This window comes from Clarias gariepinus, chromosome 7, assembly GCF_024256425.1.
Source record: "Clarias gariepinus isolate MV-2021 ecotype Netherlands chromosome 7, CGAR_prim_01v2, whole genome shotgun sequence".
NCBI classification, from domain to species: Eukaryota; Metazoa; Chordata; class Actinopteri; order Siluriformes; family Clariidae; genus Clarias; species Clarias gariepinus.
This window is the reverse complement of record NC_071106.1, coordinates 19,078,356-19,106,178: the sequence shown is the minus strand read 5'-3', so window position 1 is coordinate 19,106,178 and position 27,823 is coordinate 19,078,356. Positions and strand designations below refer to the sequence as shown.

General features: G+C 36.6%; 1 protein-coding gene across 1 annotated transcript in view; it reads left to right on the top strand.

Moving 5' to 3' along the window:
* The first annotated feature begins 3,750 nt into the window (after positions 1–3,750).
* Positions 3,751–27,823, top strand: part of megf11 (multiple EGF-like-domains 11) — an 85,894-nt gene continuing 61,821 nt past the window's right edge. Inside the window, exons 1-5 of the mRNA XM_053499990.1 lie at positions 3,751–3,787; positions 6,374–6,497; positions 8,860–8,961; positions 9,677–9,777; positions 18,004–18,096. Of these exons, the coding sequence (XP_053355965.1) occupies positions 6,382–6,497; positions 8,860–8,961; positions 9,677–9,777; positions 18,004–18,096 (412 nt within the window). The 5' untranslated portion in view covers positions 3,751–3,787; positions 6,374–6,381. The remainder of the gene's footprint in view (positions 3,788–6,373; positions 6,498–8,859; positions 8,962–9,676; positions 9,778–18,003; positions 18,097–27,823) is intronic.

Sequence of the window (27,823 nt, the reverse complement as noted above, 5' to 3'; positions counted from 1 at the left end):
CCAGTTACCTTGGCCTTGTAGTGTGCTAGTATAGTAATAGTAGGTGAAATGTATCAAATTTTCTATTGTGGCAAAAATTGATAAATTAAGTTGATAAATACCATATCTTCCTGATCCTTCAACAGGACCGAAAATGTCAATCAACATTTATTTATATAGCACTTTACAGCAACCTAAGTTGAACCAAAGTGCTTCACAGCACTAAAAATTACAATAAAATAGCAACAACAAAAAAAATTGAAATAAAAATACAGGGAAAAAAAACATATAGTTATAAATAAATAAATGAACAATATAAATTAAAATTATAGTAACAGTAATAATAATAACAATAATAATACAAATAAATAAAACAAAATTATAAAATTATAAAAAGCATAAAATTATAAAAAATTTAATGTTTGAATCTTACACATTGTTTTAAAGCACTTCAATAAAGAATATACAAGCTAGGTACTCTAGTTGTGACAGAAAAACATTGCATTTCTTTCACTATAAATCCTTGCTGATAGCGAAGTTATTTTTAGGGCTAGGAGGGAAATCCTGGTATGAAAATGAGGCTGAGGGCTCCCACTTTCTAATGAAATCTAAAATCTCTAGAATTTAAATATTCACAGATATTTCTGAGGCCCTTTTCACAGATTAAGTCTGGAGCCATATGTCAGCAATTGGACACGATTAAGTAATAAATCTGGTAACATAACCGAGCCTATTGAACCAGGAATCTGAAAATATGCATAACTCAAATCACCCAAAATATATACATGTTAGTGCATAGCAGTTAGTTACTGGCTGGATTTTGTTAATGATTCATTTTTGTTAAGCCTCTTGTTATGCTTGTTGGACCTTTGTTTATAGGCTAAAATTGTATCTGAAAGAGCTGACTAGGATGACTGTGTTTTGGATTTTTTTTGTAAGATTAATAATTTAACCCTAGCTAGGCAGGAAATAAATATTTATACATTTATATAGGTTTACTGGACCATAAGTTAGACAGTTCATGCTTGACTTCTACTTTAATTTAACAAAATTATTTTAACAGTCATTTCCAAATTAGCAATCCTTTTCAGTTCAGATGAATAATTCGCAAACAGAGGATTCTGGCCAGGGGTATATGCAAGCATATTTTTTTTCTGTCAGAAAATAATTTTAATATTATATATAGCTTGTTGAGGGATTGTTATTTTGAAGGCTGCCAGCAGATACAGAAGATCACTTAGAGAGGATCACAGATGCTGCAGGCTCAAAGAATTGTCTGGCTAATTGTAATGAGCTCTGATAAGTCACATGTCAAAAACACGTGTTTTGAATCATTTGTTAGGTCTTCTGGGCTGGGCAGAGGACATAAAGTTTTGGTCTTAAGTCTTTTAAGTGTTTTCCAATGGATCTTTTCCTTTCCTTCCATAGAAAGACAAGGACAATTTTACACAGTCCAGTCCCACTAGACTGCAGAATGTATCACAGTGTTTACACAAAAGACAAATCTGTTTACTACTAACAGCATTATACAGTAGGTGCAGGTCATTGTTTCCTATGTCCCTAAAGTATTAACCAGTCTATGTCCCCTGTGCAGCACAATTAATGCAGCTAAACATCTTTCATTCTGTTTTCTTTCCCTTTTTGTCAAATTGGATCTTTTGTATTTTGCCACACTATGATAAGTGAAGTTAAGTCAAAGGAAAATGTGGGTGCCAGGCAGACTGAAGACGAAAACACAGCCAAGTCTCCAGCACAATCAGCTGGATATTGATCTAAAGGCTGGGTTATTATTCCGTGTTTACAGACTGAGGGATGGCTCCATTTCATTGTAGAAGTTCAAATCCTTGTTTTTCTTCCATTACTCATCAATATCCATTAAAATGCATATGTCAGAATATATGAAAAAGGGGATTGTAACGTAGGTTGGCATTTCATTAAAAACTAGACAAGTTCTTTGTTTAAAAAAAGTTATTTATTAAAAAATATATATACTGTATATATTTTATGAAATTTTTAAATACAAAAAAAACAAAACAATCTTGAGATCTTAAATCCTATTTCCCCATGTCTTTGTCAATTAAAATTTTTCACTTATTTATCAGTTATTCCTGGATAGCTTCGGTGATCACTGTTGGGATCCTGTTTTGTGTGTGTTAGCATGAGCTTGTTTTCATTTTTTCCCCCACTTCTCAAAAAAAACGCTAAATTACTTCTGGGTGTTAGTGAAATTCCTGCCCAGTGGTCATGGGATAGGTTTGGTATCCATGATCTGGATGATGATGTTACTGTAGATAAATGAAAAAATAAACTAGGAATTCTATAGGTATTCAAGAGAGCACATAGTTGTATGTATATAATTAAAATACGACAGCAATAATTTATTAAAACTAAACCAAGCATAGAACACTGTGTCTGAAAAATTATTTTACTTCTGCAGCTCAGTTGAATCCACTGGTGGTTGTAGTGTCTGTTGAGTCAGAGCCTCTAAGCACTCAAGCCAGCCCCTAGACATTTTGTTGACATATCTTTTATGATTGTACTGTTATCCTAGTTTTTTTTTTTTAAATCTTATTCTGGTCCTCATGACTAAGGTTAGATCCCCATGTGCGAATCTTTCTATTAGTTTTATAGCATACCACAGGGCACAGGAAAATTATCTGCTTCTAATAGCTATTAGAGTGATCTCTACTTTAACTTCATTTAGAAACTGAATGATCTTTCATTGCAACAGAAAAGAAAACTATCACTAACATCACAAATCCTGGAGCACCAGTCAGAACTTATTCATTTCAGGGAAATATAACAACATGACAAAGCTTTACCTCTACCACTAATTCAAGCAATGTTAAGGTTTCTTGGCTTTTTATAGAGCAACAAATGAGGTAAACACCATTCTTGCTGATGCTGGTATCTCATAATTCAATAGAGTGTGTAATAACTTTAGATAAAGTTCCCCAAAGCAAAAGTCTCTATACCAGTCAGAGCTGTCTATAAATCTATCATCATTGCATAGCTGAATTCTTACAACTTTAACAGGGTTCCTCTGCATGTGAAGGAGCATACTGCTAAATTATGTATTCCTGTGAGAGGAAAGGAGGCCAGTGTCCTTTTGTTTGCAGCTACATATTTATCACCATGTCTGAGAGTGAATGAGAGAGAGAAAAGAGAGTGAGAGAGAGGGAGCTCAAAACCTGACCTCTCCAATACATGCGAATCAAGCCATGTATTAAACCTGAGGAACACTGGTACTTTGCTTAGATGAAGATTACCGCCACAGCAGCACTTGCAATTGTGTCATTAATAACTTGTTCTCATGCCCTGTTGTTGAGGAGCCTGTTGAGGTGCCTCCTAAGAAGACGAGCAGTGATAACACTACAGGCTCTTATGATAATGTAGGCTTTCACCCCTGTGTGTCTTCAGGATAAGAGTGAGCCCAGCACATCATCATCTTCATGCAGAGACACCGTGTAGATTTTATATGAGGGATTTAGCAGCTGTTACATTCAGTCCCACTGCTTCTCTCATAGAATCTCTACTTCAGTGTACCTCTTACATTTATTTGTTCTCTCGATTATTCCCTTTGGGCATTCCGAGCCCAATCGTTCTCAATCAAATGTTGTTTACTCACTGTTTATCTCACTCTGTCGCTCTCTCTTCAGTTCTGAAACTTTTGTCTCACTATCTCTCTTTCTGTCCATTCCCAGGTGCATTCCCTCAGTAGTGTAATCTGGTTTGAAGTACTGGATCTACTGTGAGAAGCCATCCCCAGCCCAAGGCACAAACATATATATAAAACCACAAGTACCAGGTAGGTAGCCTTACCAGCAGTATAGAGTGTGATGGACAGCTTTGTATTGAAGAAAAACCTGAAGAACAAATGCTGTAAATACCATAACTAATTAATAAATCATGCCAACACAAACCAAATTTAAGGTAAAACAATTTACACACTGCTTCAGACTTGAATGACCTCATGAGGACATGACATCTTCTAATAATTATTTGCATATTTATCCTTGTCTGATCCTCATTTGTGGACCATTAGGTATTTGGTAGAGTTCAGGTCAAAGGAGGTTAATAATGCTTTTTAAAATGTCACTGAATTTCATGAGGTGTTGATAATTCCCCTGAGGAAAATTGAATGGTGGTCAGCAATTAGCATTAACTATCATGTTTCCCACCGTTATTACAATTACCAACATCGCAACATATCCGAACACCTATATGATAAGCCATCAACATCAGATTCATGGTGTAATTTCATTTGTGGACATACAATCCACATGGAATTGAAAGAATTCTCACTCTGTTTATTATGGAGCAAAACGTTACAACCTACATGGCTACTTGTAGCTAATGACCACCTTATGATCACCATTTTAGCTAATGTTTTTTCTCTTATTCCAATTTCTCTCACTGCAGTGGAGAGTGAAACAAGAGATTTTAAGTGGACATTGTGGGAATATAAGAGATTTAAAGGAGTGGTTTGACTTCATCTAAAACATTCCTTTGCTTATTTTGAGTCTATTCATAGCCTTTGGACCAGCAGTTAGCTTGGCAAGGAGTATGTTCTTGTTTTTTTTATTATTTTTATATTAAATCACAAAATTGTCTTGCATGTTGTGCATTTTTAAGTGGGTAAATTTTGACAGTGGACATTGTCTATGTTTGGAGTTCCTGTAAAAGATCTGTTGTCATGTCCATGTCACATGCTGCTTGGGATCTGTATCACTTTTGTCTGCTATGTTCCTCCCTGCTCTGTTTCTTATTTTTCTACTCAGACGTAACACTTCAAAATCAGGTTCCATTAGAATCTTTTTATTCTTCAAGAGCAATTGTTCAGTAATTGGATAGTCAGGCTGTTATTAGCAGTTTCTTCTCAACCTGTTAAAAAGTCAGATTCCCACAAATTTACTTGGAATTTGGGTGTTTCAAGGCTGAATGAGAACATCAGATGTATTAGACTAAAGACTAAATGATCATATCACAAACTCTAGTCATTTATAATACATGGGCTTAATTGGACTGAAAATTGATTAGGAAAGTCTTGTCATCTTATTTGCAACATTTGGTCAGCTGTGAGCTGGAAGGCATACTTGACATTTCATCCTAGCACAATCTTAGCGTCTGCTTACATAATATTAGGGCGTTCATACTGTCTAAAGATTACCAGCAGTATGCATTCAACTGACCAAGGCCATGAGAGTCACCTGGGAAAACACACTGCCCCATTAGCATTTTAGTGTAATAGAGTTGCAGCAATTCTCTGCTGAGTCAGAACAAAAAAAAAAAAAAAAAAAAAGCCTAGTGAATTCTGAGTACAGGGTTGAGGGTGTGTGCATGAATGAGTCATCAAAGAGCAGAAGGTAGCACAACTCTAACCTCTGGCTCATTAGAGGAACTGGTGCTCCTGGGAAGTGAAGATTTTATCTCACTCATGAATAAAATGCACACACTGTCTAAATGTGTGATGTGTGATGTTATCAAGTGCAAACCTTCCCCACATATAAACCATTTAATGTGCACAGATTTAGTAATACTTTTATATGCAGTAAAATAAAGGCTCTTATTCCCAGACATGCACCAAGAGAATTTGTATCAGGAGATAATAGGCCATGTTGAAAATTCACACCTCAAAAACATCATGCTGTGTTTACAATAAACAGATATCGATTTACCCACAGCCCGTGGCTGCAGACTGTCAAAACTACCTTTACTATTCAACTCTCACATATGCCATGGGATCTCATTAGTTCTGTCATAAGCACATGGCACTGTCACAAAAGCACACTAGAACATCTGTATGTAGTTTGTCAGGTCAAACTTATTTTATAGAGGTAAAGATGAACATGTTGTCTATCACTGCCATCTCTATCCATCATATTCTCATGCACCTAACTTTTAAGTCTCTAAGAAAAAATAGGGGGAACTTAAATGAATGCACTCTTTACGTACACACACTCATCCTTTGTCTGGAGACAACAGGCCTCCAGATATGAAACATTTTGTAAAATTTTGAAGTTAGTGTTTTTTTTTTTTTCTTGTGTGTGTGTGTGTGTGTGTGTGTGAGAGAGAGAGAGAGAGAGAGAGAGAGAAAGAGAGTGTGTGTAAATCACTTCTCAGCATTCAGAAACAAGACTTTTATTCAGTTTTTTTTACATAAGAAAATACAGTATATTTAAAAGTCTAAAGATTTTTTCCAGATATTATTTAGTTGAGCATATTATTAATATAATCTGACATTACAAAACAAACAATGATTAATCCCAAAGGGTGCCACCTATGATACACATAATAAGCCATTTTCATAGTGTTTCCTGGAATGTACCGCCGACTATATTAAAACAATTAAAAAATAGAACTACTAACAATGCTTCTTTTTTTGTGCTCTCAGGAACGGTCATGGGGCCGAGACAGGCCTTACTTCTAGTTCAGCCTGTGCTGGCTGTGTTGGTGTTCATTATGAGTGTGTGCTGTTTAAACCCAGATGACCCCAATGTCTGCAGTCACTGGGAGAGGTAAGAAGAGCATTCTCTCTCTCTCTCTCTCTCTCTCTCTCTTTTTCTCCTCCTTATCTTTCATTTAATACTATAACTGTCTTGTGGTTCTATTGCTGTGAACACTCCAACCATTCACATTGTGGATGTATTTTGCATGAACTCATTTAAGTTATAAACAATGAAAAAATTTAAAGGAAAAAATAAGTGGACTTCACTGAGAAATAGGGATTTAGAATGTCCTTATTAGTACTTGATTCTAGTGTGCATTTACAGAGTATAGGGAACAGGAACTAATATTAGAACCTTCAGGTCCCTGGTATATTCAAGCATGCTGAGATGAGAATTGCTGCAATATTACTGCTGTCACTGCTAGCAGTGTTCCTCAGACTACAAAAGCACCTTTTCAGAGTCTGAAATAACCATCTATAATGCTTAAATGTTATAAAATCCTTTATTCAAATCATAACCTCTTTGGAGCTTTAATTATGTATATCGCCCAAAGGAAAAAATAAGTAAATAATAGATTTTCATGAAAAAACAGAAGAAGAAAAAAACAGAAAAAAAAACAGTCAGGTTGAGGACTGAGGGATGTTAGTTTATAATTCTATGAACATGGACACAATCACTAGATCAGATCACAATAAAAAGAAAGATAGGATGTTTTTGTTTTTAAGAACTTCAGGTTAAACATTGTACTATTACGTTAATTTAAACTTTTAATTTAATCCTTATCCAATAAAAAAATACCACATTCAGTTTACAGTGCATAACATAAGATTCAGGAGCAAGAGAGAGGTCCATGCTGCAAGAAGTCAAGTCATGTATCCACAATCAGCTCAAGTGTATTCTGACTACAGGCAAAAACCGTCCATATATATATATTTATATATATATATATATATATATATATATATATATATATATATATATATATATATATATATATTTATTTATTTTCTTAACAATTAATCATCTTGTTCAAATAACGAATATGTTTGCAGGAGTGGGGATTATTGCTCTTTGGGGACTAAAGAGCAGTAATAACAAGTCAACTTTATTTACCCCTACTTCCTATTGGTCAACAACTTCAATATGTCTAGAAATGGAAGAACATCTAAAACTAAATACTCAAAAATGGAAAATAGGTTCAAGAGGTGCTTCAACAAAAGCTTGTCTATTCTTTTCTTCTTTAAAAAGTATTTCTTCCTAATCCTTGTCATTCAGTATAGAAATGTACTTAAAACCTAACACTGCTTGCATATTCAGAGTTGGCAAGCATTACATACCTTTTAGGAGTTTTAGATTTCTTTCTGCTCCTAATTGTATTGACATTTTGAGACAGTTGACAGGACATGAAGGACAGTGTTTGAAGAGTGTTGATTTGGCAAAACCTGCTGGTCCATAGAGATCAGTTACAATCAGTAAATGCTCAGGACATTATTGATCCTTAGCTGAGCTAGCCCTAGGGAGGAAAGAGACAAAGAGTTTGTAGGTGTGTGTGTAAGGATACTTTTCTAAAAATGAAACAGGCTTCAAATTGATCAATGTACTCTGCCTTAATCAATCTTAGCAAGCATATTCCTAGAATAATTATGAGTTGTGCAAGGGAGTGTCATTTATGAAAAATAAGCCAGAATTATTTTCTTCACAGTATGGTGGGGAAGAATGCTGGGATATATACGATTACATAGTGCCTCGCTGTAGACAATTTTTTTTGTGGGAGGGTGGGGGAAGTCATATATTTGTCTGTACTTTAAAGCAAAAGATACAGTAAAGTTTTTTTTTTTATTAAAATGTGTTTGTTATGTACAGCACAGTGATACAATGGGTAGTGTTCCCGCCTCTTATCTCTAGGGTCCATGGATCAAGGATAAGCTTGTTATTGTCTGTTTGGTGTTTCTTATGCTGTCCTCTTCAAGGTGGAGTCCTAGCCCCTGTCCATTGTTCCAAATCTATTGCAATCCTGACTAGGATATAACAGTTGCTGATGATGAACGATTTAATTATGCAATCTTTTAGTTTTGAAGTTAGGCTTGGAAAGAAGATGTAAAATTTGTAGTCATTTAATCTTGACTTTTAAGAAAAATGAGAAACAAATCAAACAGTAATGGAAAGCAAAGTATTTGTATTCAACCATAATTGATCTTATCAAAACACAGTTTACATCAACATTTTTTTTTTAAATATCAAATGCTTGTGGTAGGATAAATGATCCATGGATTAATCAAATTTCTTTTAGCAGGTTCTGTCATTTCAAATAATTTGTTGGTTTTTCACCACCACCTTGTAATGCAATCTGACAGAAAACCTGTAAAGGCAAACTAGTGAAATCAATCAATAGGTATTTGACTCTACTTTTTCTGCTGTTTTCTCCAATCAGCTATGCGGTGACGGTGCAAGAGTCATACGCACATCCATTTGACCAAATCTATTACACCAGATGCACAGACATTCTGAACTGGTTCAAATGCACCAGACACAGGTAAGCTTTACTGTTAGTTAATACTGACCCTCTTACTCCACTATCAGTCTTGATAAAGACAGAGTTGCTGAATGAGACCCTGTGTAATAGCACTGTTCTAATGTAACTGACAGTGATTGCAGCGGTCATAGCCGAGATGGAAATAGCCCTTTGACTGTCCTCATATGCTGCATCAATTTTATAGCCACATTAAAGACTTTATCAGTGATGTTCCCAGATAAAATGTTGAAGTCACCGAGTCACTGGCTTTCAATATCCAACCTGTAAGGGAGATGTCCTTCACCTGCGGCTTTTAATTAACCTTTTTTCTTGTTTATGAATTGTCATGTTCTCACTCTTGTTTGCACATTTGCACGTGCACTTTATGTTGTCTATTTTGTATAGGACTTAGATAGTTTTCTGTTAACTTAAAATGTCAATCTGTGTTGTCTCAGCTAGTCAGCTAATTACTGTAGGTTTCTTAGTTAACTAGTTAGTTTTGTTAATTTATGTTGTACAGTATGTAGCACCTTGGTCCTGAAGGAATCTTGTTTCGTTTCACTGTGTACTGAACTGTACAATATATGGTTTTAATAACAATAAAAGCCTACTTGAGTTGACTTGACTTGATATTTAATTAATCTGCTCTTGCAAATGTGGTCTACAGGAATTTGCTTGCCTGCATAAAAATATTTTTTTCTTTTGTGTGTGTGTGTATATATTCATTTTATGTCAGAACAAGCTATAAAACAGCATACCGGAGAGGGGTACGTACTATGTACCGTCGCCGCTCCCAGTGCTGCCCAGGATACTTCGAGAGTGGAGACTTGTGTGTCCGTGAGTGTCTCTTTCCATTTTTACACACTAATTTCCCATTAAATCAACACCACCCACTTTCCCTATTCTCGCTCACAGTTATGGCAACGATAAAAGTATTCATCTCTCCTGCCTTCTTGAGCGATGCCCTCTAAAGCCTTTAACTTTCCCATCGTGTCCCTCTGGAGGCATGCATCAGGCTTTTAGCTATTACTCAGATGCATTTGTCCAACTCTGCTCCTCTAGCCATAATTTGTTCGTTGCATTATTGTCCCTGCTCGTGCTCTACAGTCTTCAGAGGATCAGAATTACAACATTAGTACACAACTTAGTAAATTTGTCACAATTTGGGCATAAGAAGTTTTTATTCTTTCTGAATGGTTTGCTCTCATTCCCATAGCAAGAGAGTAATAAAAAATGTTTAAACTTAAATTAACAGGTTTTGTAAACTCCTTCCTTTAATAGTGTAAATCGAATGTTTTCTATATTTTGTATATAAGGGTCATGTTTAAACGTGTGGTAAATGAAATATGATTGAAATTTCCAGGCTTGGGAGAATTTACAAGTTTGCATTTATCTCACAACCGCCTTTTTATGCATTTGTGAACGTGTTTAGTTAGCTCTTGGTGCACCTGTCGCATACAGACCAGAGTTGTTTTTCACCTAATTCACTTTAATCATGAGTGAGTGGATCCTATCAGTCAGCCAAGACCTCTGAGGACATGGTTCAGCAGTTGTTTGACAAATCTCCCAGTGAAAGGACCTCACCTAGCACTGTGTCAAGGTGATGGAGTAAATGACAATCTCACTGAGCTCCAGGGAGGGGATAAGAATCAACACACGTACCATAACAAATAATAGGATTTGATCCATCCACGGCTACTCAACATTATTAACCATGATGGATATCTGTTTAGTATGCAGCCAGGATTGCTGTTCGTTCCCCTCCCTTGTTGGACTAACCTGTGATGATTGCAGTGTCATACGTCCTCTGCATATTGTATGTCTTGATGAGAAGCACACAGGCACTAGGGATGCCTATTGTTCACTGTGGTGTAATGCTTTGACTGCTTACTGGTGTGCTAATTAAAATGGATTTTCCTTAAATGATGTGTATTGCAATAACTTTAAATAGAAATCTTGAATTTAGAATGAATGTAGCACTGAAGGTCAATGGTTAAGTGAGTATAATTGTAAAACACTTTTTAAAAAAGAAAACATGAAAAGGAGACTAGAGTTCAATCTAAGATTTTTGCAGGTTTAGGAATTTTACCTTAACACATTGACCATCACTCTACTGATCTTAAAGCAGATATAACATCTAAATTCTAAAGTGGAGTGACAGAAGTGCTGAGTGTGGTCATTGGGGCTTATCCCGGGATTATTTCCAGTAGAGAAATAAAGGGTCAAGCCATTGTCACATTGACAATGCTATAATCACACAAAAAAGGTTGTATACACATAGTAATTATGTAGAGCCAAAACTGTCCATATACATACTGTAGGCGGTCAGATCTCAGATGTACAGTAACTGCAAACTTAAAAAAAAAAAAATTGCAAAATTGGTGCATTTAAAGTGGCGTTTGCCTCTAACAGTTACATATGATTCTATGAAATTTGCTTTAATTAATCTATTAAATATTTAGACAAACATAAAATTGTAAAAAAATATATAAAAAAAAAAGCAAAGTCAACGAAAAACTTTTCACATGGTGCTCTGAGGAGATTTTTTTTATCAGAGCCATTGCCTATCATGGTGACTGATTTTCATAACAATATGTCATAAATTATCTTTAAGATCAATACCTGGATACCTGGACATGGATTCCTTCCAGGATGGTGCATCCTATTAGCAAAAAACATACTTTTATTAATAAGGCAACTCAAATAGCAAATTAAACGTATGATAAATTGCTAATGTCATACACAGATGTTAGATGTTAAATTCTTTAATTTAGCATTTTGTAGTTTCATTATATTGCCCACAATTTTAATAGTTGGGGCAGAATAAAAAATAACTAAATAAAAAAAAACATAATACGATGGGCTGGATCAAGTTTTTTTTTTTTTTTTGTGGTGCCTTTTAAAAACTCATCTTGATCACTTCTACTGAAGAAAAATCTGGCAACTTCCAAGGCATGAACTTCACAGAGAAAATTTTAATAATGTGACACACTCAGAATATTGACAAGCACATGCATGCCACATGCAAACTCAGGGAGAACACACATAAACTATAAACAGACCCACGCTTAGGACCCCTGAGCTGGTCCTTCTAAGCATATAGAATTGATTATGCCTGAAGATATCCTGGATTGAGATTTATAGATGAATATGAGACAATGAAGCTACTTGAAATTAAACAAAACTCTGTGACATTACTAACAAACTCCTCTGGGCTGGAGTAACATAATCCAAAACACACTGCTAACACAACAATCGACTTCCACATCAGGTAAAAAAAAAAGTGAAATGTTTAGACTGGCCCAAGCCAGTCACCAGACATTAACCCAATTTCAGAAGAGAGCTACACCTCCAAACTGTAAATTGCTGGTGGGTCATTGTCAGTGCACAAAGGGAATATATTCTACTCTGTTTCTTTGAGCTCATTTGAATCATATCAAGTTAATTATTGCCTGTTTCCCCAAGTGAATATCTAGGACAATGAGAAAAATCAAGGAACCGTGCTGAACTGCATTTTACCAGCCATGTGTAAGCTGCAGCAGCCATTAAACTGGGCTCCAACTCAATAACATCTAGAAAGAAAAATAAACCACTGACAGCCTGAATGCTGATTACAAAATTACAATGCAGTTATCTACGGTTGCATTAATTCTTCAATTGATTTTCATTTCCTTTGTGTTCTATCAAAGAGAATTTTATTCATTTTGATGAAATAGACATAGAAACCCAACAGTTGTTGTGCCACTGTCATTATGCGGAGACCAGATGACATGTCACCCTTTGTTGTTTGATTTGGAAGCCCTCAATTATTTATATGGAGTATAGAAAAAAACCTCTCACGCAGGAGATGTATTCTCTATGCTCCCTATATTTTGTCCAATCTGAGCCTTGTCATCACTGTAGTTCTGAGAGTGAGAATGAGAAAGATCAGTGTCAATTTCAACTTTTTTTCATTGAGGTAAAAGATGATCTTTTTTGTGCTTATTGATGAAAACACAGTTTTGCTCTGTCTTTAGCTTAAAGGCTCAACCCAAGTATCAACCATGGGATTAGCTGCAGCTAAGCAATGAAACATTGTTTAGGGATCTTTGAGGAGAAGCGATGAAAATAATCAATAATGTTTTCATTCGCATAGAATAGCACCCAAAACAACATCCTAAGCACTTACTACTATGAAGAAAGATGGCAAACATAAAATCTATTTCTCAATATTGACAACAACAGTTTTGAGACAACATTAGTAGACCCTTTTTAGGGAATGAAATAAATTGGTAGACTGTTATAGAGAAATGTATTTAACCTGTATTTTGTAAAAGTAAATGGTGAGGCAGTTGTCTTCCCATACACTCTGACCAACCAAACCACAACATTGTACAGTATTATTATATTATGAATTAGGCTTATGCTTCCATAATGATGAAACCATAATTTATGCACCATAATAATGTAGGAGGTACATAAATAGCCAGCTGAGTCATATATAAATACTCTAGTCAGTAGTAATAGGAAGAATTTGTATTCATTGTTTTGACTGTAGTATTAAATAGCCTTTTGTGTGTGCAGTGTAGATTAAACCAAACTCTAGGCTATTGAAAAATTTAAATATGTATATTTTATTTGTGTTTATGATATATGCTATGTTAAGGTTTAGTTTAGAATTAGGGATGATGGAAAACAAAAATGCATACTGTAAGCTGTGTAATTTTTTTTTTTCGTGCGTGCGTGCGTGCGTGCGTGCGTGCGTGCGCGCGCGTGTGTGTGTGGCAGTGGGGTGCTCAGGGCAGGCGTGCAGTCACTAGGTTTCTGCTGGTTTTGCTCTGTGGTTAATCCTGCTGTTCTCACCGGCAGGATTAAGAGCTTTGTAGCAGTGCCGATACTTAACGCTTAGGGACACGAGCCTGTATTAGAACCATTTTCATTACGTAGGTGTTGATCTTTGCTTTTCTGCTCAAATTAAAAGTTAGGTTTTATCTTCTCATAAGTGCCGTTGTTGAGCAGTTTTTTTTCTCTAGTAGCAGAGAATCTGTCCCATGTGGGGCTGATAAATTGTAAGGTTGTGCTATAACTCATGAAAGACCAAGACCAATTCACTTTTTTTTAGACTACTTTAAAGCCTTAATCAGGAACTACTGAAACACTGTCATGCTCTGCCCAGAACTAATGATGGGGTTACTGAGAGTGAACAGGGTAAATGTACCTGCTGTATCTTAAATGATTGTGTTTTACTCAGAAACACCCTGTTCTTGTTAAACATTGTCTACATCAGTTAAACATGTGCAACAAAGTAAAAATTATATAAATATTGAAAAATATATACCCATTTTTTTATACTTGACAAAATTCTTGATGATTTTAGCGGATTTTTGCCAACATTAATGTTTAGAAGGGTAAAGTTACTTTAAAAAAAATAACGTTGCAACAATACAGTATATATATATATATATATAGCAATACAACATTACCAACATTTATTAGTAGCAATTATTTTATCATCTTCTAACTAAAATACATACTTCAAATAAATATACTTTTAATACTTTTGTTTTTTGTCTTTTGGCAACTAAGCCAGTTTCTTACCTGGGCCTCCTCGGTACGGTCTGCCATTCTGAGGAGAGGAGCTATCTGTCAAAAACCCACATTCAAAATCAGTTAGAGACGCATTTTTAGCTAGAAAGCAAGTCTGATAATGTTATTTTAAGCAGCACTTTGTAATTGCTTCTAAGTCTGTCCCAGTTGCCTTTGTGTTCTTTTATTTATGGCTAAGGTGAGCTACAAAGCTAACTAGCTTCTAACACTGCTCTGAATCACAAATCCCACTGTAACCCCGGATCAAGTCCCCTAATTGGTGTGTAGGACAAGGGATTGTACATAGCTACATAGCTAGTGCGCTAGCTTTCCATTTTATGTTATTTGGGACTTAATCTTAGGTCCCAGTAGTTAACAAATCTCATATTCTAAAGCAGAATAAGTCTAAATATAAAAAGAAAATTAAGAGATTTACAGGACTGTACAGAATCTGCATGGCTTAGTCATCTTAGCTTTTTGGCTACATGGTACCAGACCTCGTTTAAACTGTAAACACTTTGTGTTTAAAGAAAACAAACAAACATGTTTATAGGTTAAAATATTACTTTGTAGATATGGAAATTGTACATGAATGCATTTATGTAAGATATAATGCTGCAATGAATCTTAAACGGTAATGCACCCGTCAAAATTATGTTATTTTCAACCTTGGACAGGTGAAATGGAAACTGGACTCTCCCATGATTGTGTTAAAAATAACTAAATTAAACATCTGTAGTTTTTAATATAACAATTGGGAAAATCATCCAGACTGAGATCTTCATGCTGTGTTAAAGGTTTTTTCATGAAGCCCCACCAGTGTTAACTTTCACCTCTGGATGAGAGTGTAGGAGAGTGTTGACTGCTTAGCAATACAGCATTAATGAAATGATGGACGTTCTGCTGCTATTTGCAGGAGAATTAGACTAAGAAGGTTTAATAAAGCCTCAGGCTCCACACTGAAGTAGATTTCACATCTTAATGATGGTGATGGCAGAGATTGTGAGACTTCCATTTTATAAGGATTTGGCTGCCTTTGCTTTTCAGCTTTTTTTGTTTTCATATCTATTTGTAGTTTTATATCCAATGATTTTATTATCAGCTTGTGTGAATTAAAAATTAAGTGAGTTTGACGTTAGGGCGCTCCATGGACAATGACATCAGACACAGTTTTCTTTCATTGTGTTTTGTTCTACAATGTGTTTTTGTGAAGTAAGGGAGCGGAATCATTTCCTCTCTTGAGCTGTCCTTATTTACTATGAGAGCACCAGTAAGAAGCTGATAAGAGTTAAATAGTTACAAGCCCAGTGCTTTTTTCTACATTTTTTTTTTTTTTCTGCTGAATTCACTGAGGAATGTCCAATCTATCAATGCTACATGGCAATCACCAATTAGCCCTGCTATTACATGGTCTGATAACACTTCAATGTAATGAGTGTGATTAGCTTTTTATCTAAATGAAAGACTCAATTTTCTCCCTGCGTCCATAGAATCACTCTCATGAGCAAATATGACTCATTGAATTTTAATTAAAATGTAAGATTATAGAAATGTACATCCATTTGAATCTTATTGAGAAAGATATGATAGACCCACATATCAACTTCCAGACACTAAAATGTTTTAAATACCTGTCCCAACTTCCAGCTTATCAGAAATTGCTGAATGTAGGAATCATGCATCACCATTGCATTAAGAGTGGCAGTGTGGTCATTTCTAGTCAGCACAAAATGTCAAGGCATGGCTTTGTTGCATGCTTTAACACTTGGTTTGCTGTTGCTGGATAAATCCATGCTGCATTATTCGCCAGTGTCAAGTTTTAGCATTTCTGCCTGTTGAGCATTTCTGCAATTTGTGCTTCTGTCCTCTGGGTGTTTTATTCTGTCCTCTCTCTTTCTCTCTCTCTCTCCTATCTCACGCTCTGTGTCTGTGCTCAGTGCCCAGTTGAGCCTGATTGAGTGATAATCCATAGTCATGCTGTCCAAGCCCAAGCCCTGCTGCCTACTCTGTCTACTGCAGCCAGCCGAAGGGAGTGCCAGCTGCATAAATGCACTCATAATTCCACTTACGTACATACACACCATGAAATGTGAATTTCTTTGATGAACACTTTTTAATTTTAACTTATCTATACGTTTATGTACCATTTTTAGCTCAGTATTTAAAACAAGTGCACAAAGGCATGATTTACAATACAGTCATCTGGCTTTTTCAGCTCTTGTGTCCTCAACCTCCCATTAGATTTTTTTTTCAATCAGAGCTATCTTGATTTCTTCACTGGCTATAATCTCAGAATTTTACTTGCCTCCAAATATGTAAAAAAAATATGGCATGTAATGTTTTTTATAAATATGCATTGCACATAGCATGTGTGCTCCATTTGGCAGTGTTTGCTCCTGTTCCTGAGGCGTTGACATTTAAGATTTGTGCCATACTTCAGGCTCTTGTGTATGTGACAGAACTTGAAATATTAGGCTTTACTGAGAGACTTTTAAATGTGGCTTACATTGTTGAATAAAGCATCGAAGTAAAATGAAAGGAATTGCAGTATATATATATATATATATATATATATATATATATATATATATATATATATACTTGCATTTTTGCATTTCAAAGGACAAACAGCACATGCTACTTTTTTTCTGTAGAGCCACCCCCTGCCCATATTTTGAGAGAGAATGAAGGGTGATTCCAATCATAGTGAATTCTTCCATGAAACTTTAAGCCTTGAGTGTTTCCTTCCTCTGATAAGAGCATGTCAGTTTGAGTCCTGCTGGCCAGGTGACCTTCATTATCTCAACATTATTTATGCTAAATGCACATCCCCATGTTCCTGTCTTTAAAAAAATAGGTGGGGGGGAAGCTGTGACTATGCCAAAGCCTTCATGTAGGCCATTTTATTACCAGCTTGAACCTGAACCTATGACTAAAAACAGGGGCCAGGAATACTAATGCATTTGTCCAATCAATTGGCAGCCATGTTTCTCAATAGGAGTGATCAGGAAAGCTCCATGCTACAGTAGGTAAATGGTGCTGGAGTGCAGGCAGGAGACGCATTAGAGATTGGGCAGAATGCAGCCTGATCAAATTTGAAGAGATTTACAGCTCGTTTATTCGTGCCTGCTGTAGCTTACTTTAGCTCTTTTCAGATGGAGCTAGAGAGGCACATTGTGTTAACCTGACCAAGGACATAAGCTCTTAGAGAGTCATTGAGTAATTCATATGGTTTTGAATTTGAAAGTGCAAATGTGAGTATTATGTCAAAAAGAGATGACTGCCAGCTTTGGTTGTTAGCCAGATTTACATTTATCCACTAAATGGGTATAAAGACATTTTTTTTTTCAAAACTGTTACAGTTGAGAGTTTCATGCCAAAGACAGTAAATTTTACATCTGTGTATCAAGTTGGCAGATTCCAGTGTCTTTGGCACACATTACTTGTGAATATTGTATGGGTAACCATTAAGAACTTCTTTTCCTCTCTCTTTGATAGCTCTGTGTACTGAAGAGTGTGCCCATGGCCGCTGTGTGTCCCCTGATACGTGTCAGTGTGAGCCAGGCTGGGGAGGACTGGACTGCTCCAGTGGTGAGTTCACTCTCTCATTAACTCTGAGAGCACAGTTCACTTCATTAAGGCCCTCTGGCTCGCAGTGTAATGTCTGTTCCCTTCTCCAGAGACCACAGTCTGCCTGCTGGAGCTTTCAATCTATTACAGAGAAAACAGCACAGGAGGAAAGCTCTCCACAATCACATTTACGCTACAATGGTATTCAACTCTCACGCTGTAATTTCAAAGCGCAAAAGCCTAGAGACCAAAACAGCAGGGATCTCTCTGAAATGAGAGCAGTGCTTAAAAACCAAGAAATGAAGAATGATCTTTGGGTTCAACACTTAAAGGTCAACTAGTGATTATTGCAAAGCTATGGAAAGGCAGCATACCTATTCACACAGACAAAAGAGTGTTCAGGTTGTATTTTGTTTAATGATTATTTGAGGTGCCATCTCAGCACGTTAGCTAAACCTTGTTACAGCTTTTGACTGTGAATCTTCCTTAGAATAAAGAGAAATTTGTTGCTTTATCCAGTTCAGGGTTGTTTTATATTCAAAGTCTGTCTTGGAAAGACTGGGCGCAAGGCAGGAATACACTATAGATGGGCTAACAGTCTGTTTATCTCACACACACACTCTCTCTTTCTCTCTCTCTCTCTCTCTCTCTCTCTCACACACACACACAGATATTCTCACAGTTATTTACACCTAGGGGTAATTTAACCAATCAACCTAAATGTGTTGGGTGCTGGAGACCATTCAGGGATGAAATCCACATGCAGAAAACATTCAAAACTCCACACAGACCTTAATTACATCTCAGGATTAAGAGAATGAAGATGACACCTGAATTCAGAAATCAAACCTAATCCAGTGGTCCTCCAAACATATTTTAGACAGTAGATAATTTTTGGTTAATATATTTTTTATTCATTATTTAATATACATAACATTATATAAAAAAATAATAATGGTATAATTGGTTACATATTCAAAAGCATTTGTAAATGTCCAACATTGTAGAAATGCATACTATGACTAGCTGCAGAGAGGAAACAATGAACCGCAGTGGAAATAAAAACCCTTTCTTTGTACTAAGCGTTTACCTTCACCACGGTAAATCAGGGTACTCTTGGGGAGAACCGGATTATTCAGTCCTCAATCAACAAAATGCTGAATTCTTAAGAGACTCTAGAGAGAGGAAGATAGAGAAAGATAAAGAGAACTCCAGAGAAAGCAGAAGATAGGTGAAAGTATTGACTCTTTCAATATTTATGTCTGGAGAGAACCATGGGTGGAGAAGAGAAACAAACTATACCTCCTCAGGGTCAGGACCAGGATGGCAAACTTGCTGAACTCAGCTGGCCTCCTAGCGTGTCAAGTTAGAATTAATGTAGCATTTACTTAGAGAACACATCCACAGACCTACCCCATCCAATACACTGTAAACCCACTTTGTTGCAGGGCTACTTAGCGATCATGACATCAGTGATGTGGAGTTCCTGACCTTTATTTTGACCCAGTTTGTTCATTCTTATTGCTGACCTGTTCAGCTTTGTTGTGGGATTTTTTTTTATTTTTTTTGCCTTCTTCACTACATATATATTCCAGTGAATGATGGGTGCTGGAATCACTGGTTCCTAAGTAGTATATGGATCTATTGGCCATTTTCATTAACAAAAGAGCCATTTCATGATTACCAGCAGCCCTTAAATCAGCAGCAAACCCAGCAGCAATAGCCACAGTGCTCAAGATAGGAACATGGATGCTGCTAATGACCTATACTGACTTCCTGTGGAGACTTGCCATGCAGCCTTTCGAGAAGCTGCTTGCTGAAAGTGAACAGAAGAATAACAACAGCTCTTTCGGGGTGTGTCTGTTTTGGTGTGTGGCCATGTTTTTCTCCATGCAGGTGTAATATTAATCCACCGTAATATAAACAGACCTGGTGATTGAAACCTAAGCATTATTCATAACTTTCCTATTTCCATGCCAGGCATGGGGCCAGTCCTTTTCATTTATGAGCTTTCATCTGCGGAAATCAGGAACCAGTGCCAATTTTTAAATTAAATCTGCCCTTTTCCCTTGCACATAAATGGCGCATCATGTTTTTTTTTTTTTTGCCATTCCCTGTAAATTTTCTTCTCCTTTATTTTTCTCCTTCTGTCTTACCCTCATCCATTCATGTAGGAGTGTTAGTTAGCTTTACTGATAGAGAGGTTGGGTGAATTCTGTCATCAGTCTATAAACTGTGTGCAGCCTGACAGAGACTAACAGTAGTGCCAAAACACAACCTCATAACCATTGTAGAAGATGAGGTGCAACTGTAAAATGAACCTGTGTGTCCTTGGTGCTACTTTAATGCGTTACCTGCAGTGTTGGTTAAATGGGTAAAGCCACTGATGATGAGAGATTTGTTGGGAAAAAAACTTTAAATGTGGCACCAAGCCCCAGAGCTGAGGTTGCATGCTGTGTTTTGGTGATTTGGATTTGCATCAAAGGGGCCAACCAGCATTCGTTAATAGAGCAGCACTCACAAGGAGCCTGCAATATAGGTCAGCATCAAGAAGAGAGGGGATGTGGAAGAAACCAAAGAAGGAGAGACAGGGAAAAGAAATAGTAAAGTAAGTTTACAGTAGGTTTGTTGGTTTATTCCTGCTGGAAGTCACTGGAACATATCACTTCTATACCCAATCATAAACCATAAACAATATAGAATGAAGATGCACTTTAGAAATGCCACAAGTACTAAAAATGAGCAAAAATCTAATTATTAATGTAGCCAGAGGACTTACTTGGAGCTATTGCAATAAATCACTCATTCTCACACACATGCTCTACTTCTTTACATTTGTTTTAGATTTCCACCACTCTTTTGAAAGGTGAAATTGATTATATTTGAATGCTTGTTCCAAGTTTTAAAAATCGATAGTTGAATTCCTATAGATTTCTAAGTTCTCTGACTTTTGTTTGGTGGAAATTTTTTAATTGATAAAGTAATTTCACAGCATATTTCGTTTTGTTGGAACATTGCTAAGATCAGATGTGTCATATGTGATGATCTAATTTTTAGCAAATAGGCAACCCATGTGATAGAGCCCCAAACACATCAGATGCAATAGGATGGTATAAATAATAATCAATCAAACACATGATACTGTGCTTATATTTGATAAAAAAAAAAAAAACAGTACGAGTCATCGATGTTAGACTTTTTGTGAAAAACAGCTTAAAGTTGTTGCAGGCAATTTCGTGCCGTCAGCATGGGTGTACTTTAGAAGTAATCGTGTGGATGTTCTTGTCAGGCCACTAAGCACACATGTACACTGCACAGATAAGTGCTAATAGAAGAGGTCCGAGGGGGTGGTGTCAATGATTATACTCTGCATGAGAGTGGATGAGAGTGAGCAATGCTGAAGCAGGGGTTTAAATGAAGGGGAGAATGGGGAATGAGCAGTGGGAATTACATCTGCTCATGGATAACTCATTCATCAGCAAAGACTCTCACACAGATGCTGTCAATCTAGACCCTCAGCAGCACACTTACATGCTACTTTGTTAGAGCAAGGGGAAGAAATAGAAAGAGACAGAGATTCAAGTTGGTGTAAAATGATTTCAGAGGGTTGAACAGGCTATTTCTCAGGGGGCACCCCAAAAATACTTAGTACATAGATATCACTTTTCCAGCTCTGAATTGAATTACATTTGAATTAAATGCATTTAAAAAGGAAACAGTGAAGAGAAAAAAAAAAGTCAGTAGAGAGGACAGATATTAAGGCTTAGACAGAGAAAAAAAGAAAATGACTCCCTTCTTCGTATCTCTGCAGCTATCAATAAAGCCGTTAAATAAATCATTCTCTTCTTAATCATTCCTCCTTTTCTCCTCCCTTTCTCTCGTCTCTGGTCCCTACCAGTCACCATTTCTCTCTCTAAACTCACAGCACAGGCTCTACACAGCAGGATGCACCCCAACACCATTTCATGTGCATGCATGCATGTGTGGATTGATCTCTATGGGTCCTTCGCTCTAATTATTTAGCTACTTGCATGTAGAGAAGGTGACAGAAGAGGAAGAGAGCCAGCATCTAATTGCACATTGTAATTGTGCATTCCAAACACAGTGATACCTCAACTAACAGTGCATGTGTACACAATAAAAACACAGCTTAATCACTAGGACGCCTCATTGTAGCACAAAATGAAATGTATGGATTAGTGTATTTTGTTTTCACGTGTTTTAACTTCAATAAACAACAGTATGAGGTTCTAGCTTATGAATAGAAATTTTATGAATTTCAATATCACTCAGTCTTCACTCAGTTTAATGAAGAAACATGCTGTCAGTCATTCCCCTTGGAGAGCTTAAGTCAGACGCTGGGTATTCCGCTGGCCCAGTGGCCCAGCAGTCCCAAAACACTCTTATGTACCATGCTGAGCTTCTTAATCCCAGATGCTTACTACACTTCCTGCTTGGAACATATCTCCACTGTTAACACTGAACTGCTCTTGAGGACTGCTGTTTGCTGGCATCCCCAACTGACCTCAGTAATTCAGGACTAGTAACTCAGGAGCAGGAGCATGAGCATGAGGGAAGAATGAGAAATATACTGTATAAGGGCACAGAAAGTCAGCAGAGAATTTCCTGTACCAGTTTAGGTTCCTTGGACAAATTTCTTTTTGCATCCATCTGTGACTAGATCTGTGATTAGACGGATATAGGCAGTTGACAGATGTGTATGCCCATCTGTGATTAGAGACATGCATGCAGTTGTGGAATGATTTTTTTTTTTAATTAATTGGTTGAGTAAATTACTGTAGTGGTGTTTTGCTTTAGCTGACAGAGAAGAATGAAATGCGTGACTGTTTTCTGTGCTACTCACTGAAGGAAACATAAAACCTTAAGCACATTAAATATACTTGTCGGGCGAAAGAATGTACACACCAGTCTATCATACACATATCTGGGTCTTCACCAAACTGTCACCACAAAATTGGAATCAACCAATTATTTATAGGGCCTTTTATACTCTAAATAATAATAAGAAGAAGGTTATTAATAAAAATAAGGTTCATAATAACTTTATTTATATACAGTGGAACCTTGGATTCCGAGCATAATTTGTTCCCGGAAGTGGGCTCGTATCTCAAAACACTTGTAAACCAAATTGAATTTTCTCATAAGAAATATTAGAAACTCTCATTATTTGTTCAACAGCCCCCAAAAATAATACATAAAAATAATTAACACAAAATATAAAGTAAAAATAAAACATTTAACCCGCACTTTACCTTAAAAATAAATGCCGACAGTTAAGTATTCCGTTTGTGCGCGCAAGCGCTGTGTGTGTATGTGTGTGTGTGTGTTTGTGTGTAGCCCCTCTCCCTCTTCTCGTCTTAAACAGTTATCCTTCCTCCACTTTTTTCACACACACACGCGCACACAACGGAAACACTGTTTTATCGAAAAAAATAAATCTCTCTAATGACGCTCGATTGAGTGACACAGTAACGGAATCACTGCTGTAAAGTGAAAAAAAAAACTGGAACACTGACTGCACATCAAGACTTACTGTCCAACATCAGTGAGCAGCCTCTGTAATGCTTCAATAGTTCAATGAGAAAATCCCCAAAATCTTGCATAAATCCTCATCAGAAGAGTATAGACTGTTATAAAAGTAAAAGGAGGAAACAACTTAATATAAATGGCTACTAAAATGGATAACCAGCATCTAGTTGAGGTCAGGTGTTTACAGCTTTACACTTTAGGTCATAATTTGTGGTTTTGTCCTGCATTTTGTTATTCCGGTAAGAAATTGACAATGGTCTGCACCTCTGATGTCACAGGGGGCAAAGCAGTGGCAAAGCAAAGACGTCGTTGATAGTGATGTTAGAAAAAAAAATTGGAGCTTTGAAACTAACTACAATATTTGAGCATTGTTTGTTGAGGGTGGATTTTGTGAACATTTAATTAGTCAATTAAAAAAACTACAATTAGTCCGTACTACACAGAAAAAAAAATCAATTTATCATAACATACTTTTTTAAATCTTATTTATAGCTTTTTAGATGAACTATCAATGTTAAGATTTGAATCTTTTGAAAGAACCATTTCAATCCTTCGTGAGAAGAAAAAAACATAATTTCCTATATAAACTAATATTTTTGTCCAATCCATCATTTGTCCATTTGAAAAGGCTTAAAATGCCATTCTATGACCTTTTCACCTTTCAGATTATGACCACGTCAGCATTGTATTAATTATTTTCCAACATGAAATTCATAATGATGAAGCGGCATTGTGCTTGGAAATTACGAGGGGCGAAATTACGTTCTGGTCATACCAGGGCTTGATTGTGCAGAATAAAAGAACCCAGCTATGAGAGTAAAAGCTACCTTTATCTCTCTACATAATCCCCTTCTACATGAATGCATTTATACCAGCATTTTACTAGTGCTTGGATACCATCAAGGTAGAAACTTTTCTCAATACAACGGAGCAATGATTGGACTTTATGTCTAAAATGCTGGCCCCAGGGATCTCTTTTGATTACCTAAACATGTGGAAATCAGTTCAGTACTGCACTGGGATAGGCAAAAACACGTAACTCCTAACCGAATTCCTGTAATGTGCAAAAAAATCTTCAAAAATGTTTACATGATTAGGACAGTTCCCACACACAGATATGTCGCTTCCGAATATGGTCAATCTTCATGCATCAGGTGTTCCACTCGCTGATTCTTCATGGAACGACTGTCGTGTACTCTAAGCCACCTCAGCTGGATTTTCATTCTTGGACATATGACCTTCTTTAAAACATTTGCACCATTCAAATGCTTTGCTAAGGTTCTCATCACTGTATGGTGCTTGAAGTCTTCTGTAAATGTCAATCAGTTTACACATTCATTCACAAGAAATTTCATCACAAGTCCTGGTTTGTCTTAAACACCCTTTGAAGTTTATCCACATATTGGAATATGAGTGCCCCAGCTGTAATAAATCCCTGCATTTTAGATAAAAAAGGATGCTGTCTGGAATTCTTCCACTGCATACAGAACAGTAATTGTTTACTTTAATGGAGAATAAATCAAATGATGCAATTCAGCAGTGCTAGCCCAATTGCTTTAATTTGTTCTAGCTACTCATGCAAATATTTATGCTTGCAAATATAGTTGTTTTAACAAAATTTCATGTTAGGGAGAAAATTCCACTTGTTCCTTGCTCCTTTGTTTTTGTGCTGCTAGTTTTGTTTCATCAAGTCTTATTACTGTTGGAATTCCAAAAGCTCCAAAATTATAATCAGTAGGTGACAGTAATAGTTATGCTAATCATTGCTGGATTGGTAATTTTACAGAAATCGACACTGCTTTCTTCCACAGTTATCACACAGATGCACTGCCATTACACTTAAAGAGAGATTCTTGAACATTGTCTTGAGTGCCAGAAGCCTTTAGATAATCATGATTATTGGGTACATCAAAAACACTTATTACTTGTCCTCAGGAGAAGGTTAGTGGGTCTAAAATCACTGAAATGCTTTAGCAGTTCTGTTGCCAGCTACTGCAAGCATATTTATGTAAAGCAAAGCCTCTGTTGTGGTCATTTCACAGTCTATGAGTCAACCTTGATTTTATGGTTCATTTCCATGTTTATGAAGGAGCACTACAGGATTCAATTTATTTCATTGATCATTACATTTGATGAAGCCTTTTCTCATCATAGCGAGATCGAGATGTTAATTCTGTAGCTCTAGAGCCGCAATCTCTGGTGGTACACGAGGTCCCATTATGATGAGATGAGGCTACTGAAGAGTAGTGTAAATCGACATCAGTTTTTATGAGTTCATGGAATCACTTATTACAGAGCCTTTTCAGCGTACAGGTCAGTAGTTCTTGAGGCATTCTCTTTGTTATGGAATATTAGCAAGTTGCTTATTGCTAAGTTATATATTAGCTTAATAATGTTACAGCGTGTAACACTCGATTGTTTTTCATTCTCTTTCTTGAAATACAAAAGACGAGAAAAACATTTTGTTTGAGAAGGCTTATGAAAACTCAGTGTTACAAATATCTGGCATACTGTACTGGGATTCCTGGCCTAATTTTTAAAATTAAGATCAAGTTAACATTGTGATTACCCGCCATCTGATTCTCTATAAATTAGTTGTTACTTTAGAAATTATTATAATGAGCACATTAATATAAACCTGTAATTTACATTATACACTGCATAAACCCATCAAATTTGGGAATTCAACAATGCTGTGAACCTGCAGTAATAAACACAATGACAGAGATTGGCACTGACTGTCAAGTGGATTTGGAGACATACTGTATGAGCATGCTGATCAAAAGAATTTCTAGCATCTCTGTAGAGATGACGACCTTTATGTTTCACCTCTGCATGGGCCCACAACTGCTTAAAGGAGCTGTATGCCATCCATGCTTTACTGTTGTGGCCTCAGATATTCTGTGGGTCGGAACATGTCTGTATGTGTTTTTGTGTGGGTGGCATTATTTGCAGTCTCCCTCCAATCTTCCTACTCCAGCAGTCTCCTGATGCTTAACCCTGCAGTCCACAGCAACGTTGCAGTGATTACGGCCCGTCCTAGGAGACATTGATTGTCCTGCTCCTCACAGGTGAGCCCCACACAATGCTGACGAATGAACTCTCGGCCCTGCCAAGTCCAATTAACTGTCAGTGTTGCATTGACATGCCCCATCGGTTTGTGAGAAGAGCAAAGAAAAACAAACTTTTAATCAAATTGTGTTTCAGTCCCAAGGGTAACTGAAGTTTTTATCCGGACTTGTGTTCTCTTTCTCTTCCACCGTTGTTACAATGTACCCTGAGAAGACAGTTTTACAAGAACACTGTTGTTATTGTTGTTATATACAGGCTAACAGACTGCATATTTTTGGTGGACTTTAATAAAGTCATCTATCTTGCAAATACAGCCAGATGACATTTTTTTTCTTTCTTGGACTTTGTCTCTTTTATTCTAGGCATCACCACATCGGATCGTTTGATCTGCATGATCCATAGCAACCTTCCCATTTTTTAGCTGGACTTGGGCCTGGCGTTACAGGCAGCAATTGGGTTGTGTGGAGCGTAGAGTTAGGAGTCTTGCCCAAGAACTCGACTGTTGTGACCCAACAGTGGCGGGCCCTAAACCCTCGACCTTTCGATCACCAACCCAGAGCCTGTCTAAGCCCCCACTGCCTATATAGAGAGAGAGACTATAAAAATAAAAAAAACAGTAATTCCATTTTTCTACCAGTACATTTTCCTAGCAAGGTTTGGGTTAACTTATCCCAGTAGAGGGAAAGGTCACTGAAAATCAATACAGGGTTATTCTGACTGATCACCTTTAACCTATGATGAAATTTCTATTCCTAAATGATAGTGCCCATTCTGCAGGAATCACAGGCTTAATAAATGGTTTTATGCATGGGGCATTGGAAATACCCCCTTTTAAAAAATCTATAATTCAAAAAGTACACCTATATTTTATTGAAGAGCAACATGTGATATTAATTAATGCAAGTCACAAACTCCTAGCTTTAACAATGACAACCTTGTTTAGATTAGGTGTCTTTCATGCAAATTATTTAGGTAACTTTTGCTTAACATTAACTGGTAGCTGTAAGACAGAAAGCTTGCATTAGCTGGCTGGTTTACAGTATGTGATAGATAGCCAGTATAAAACACTGTACTTTGGATAAATGTACTGCCTAGTTACAAGTGAAAGTTACTGTATATTGATAAG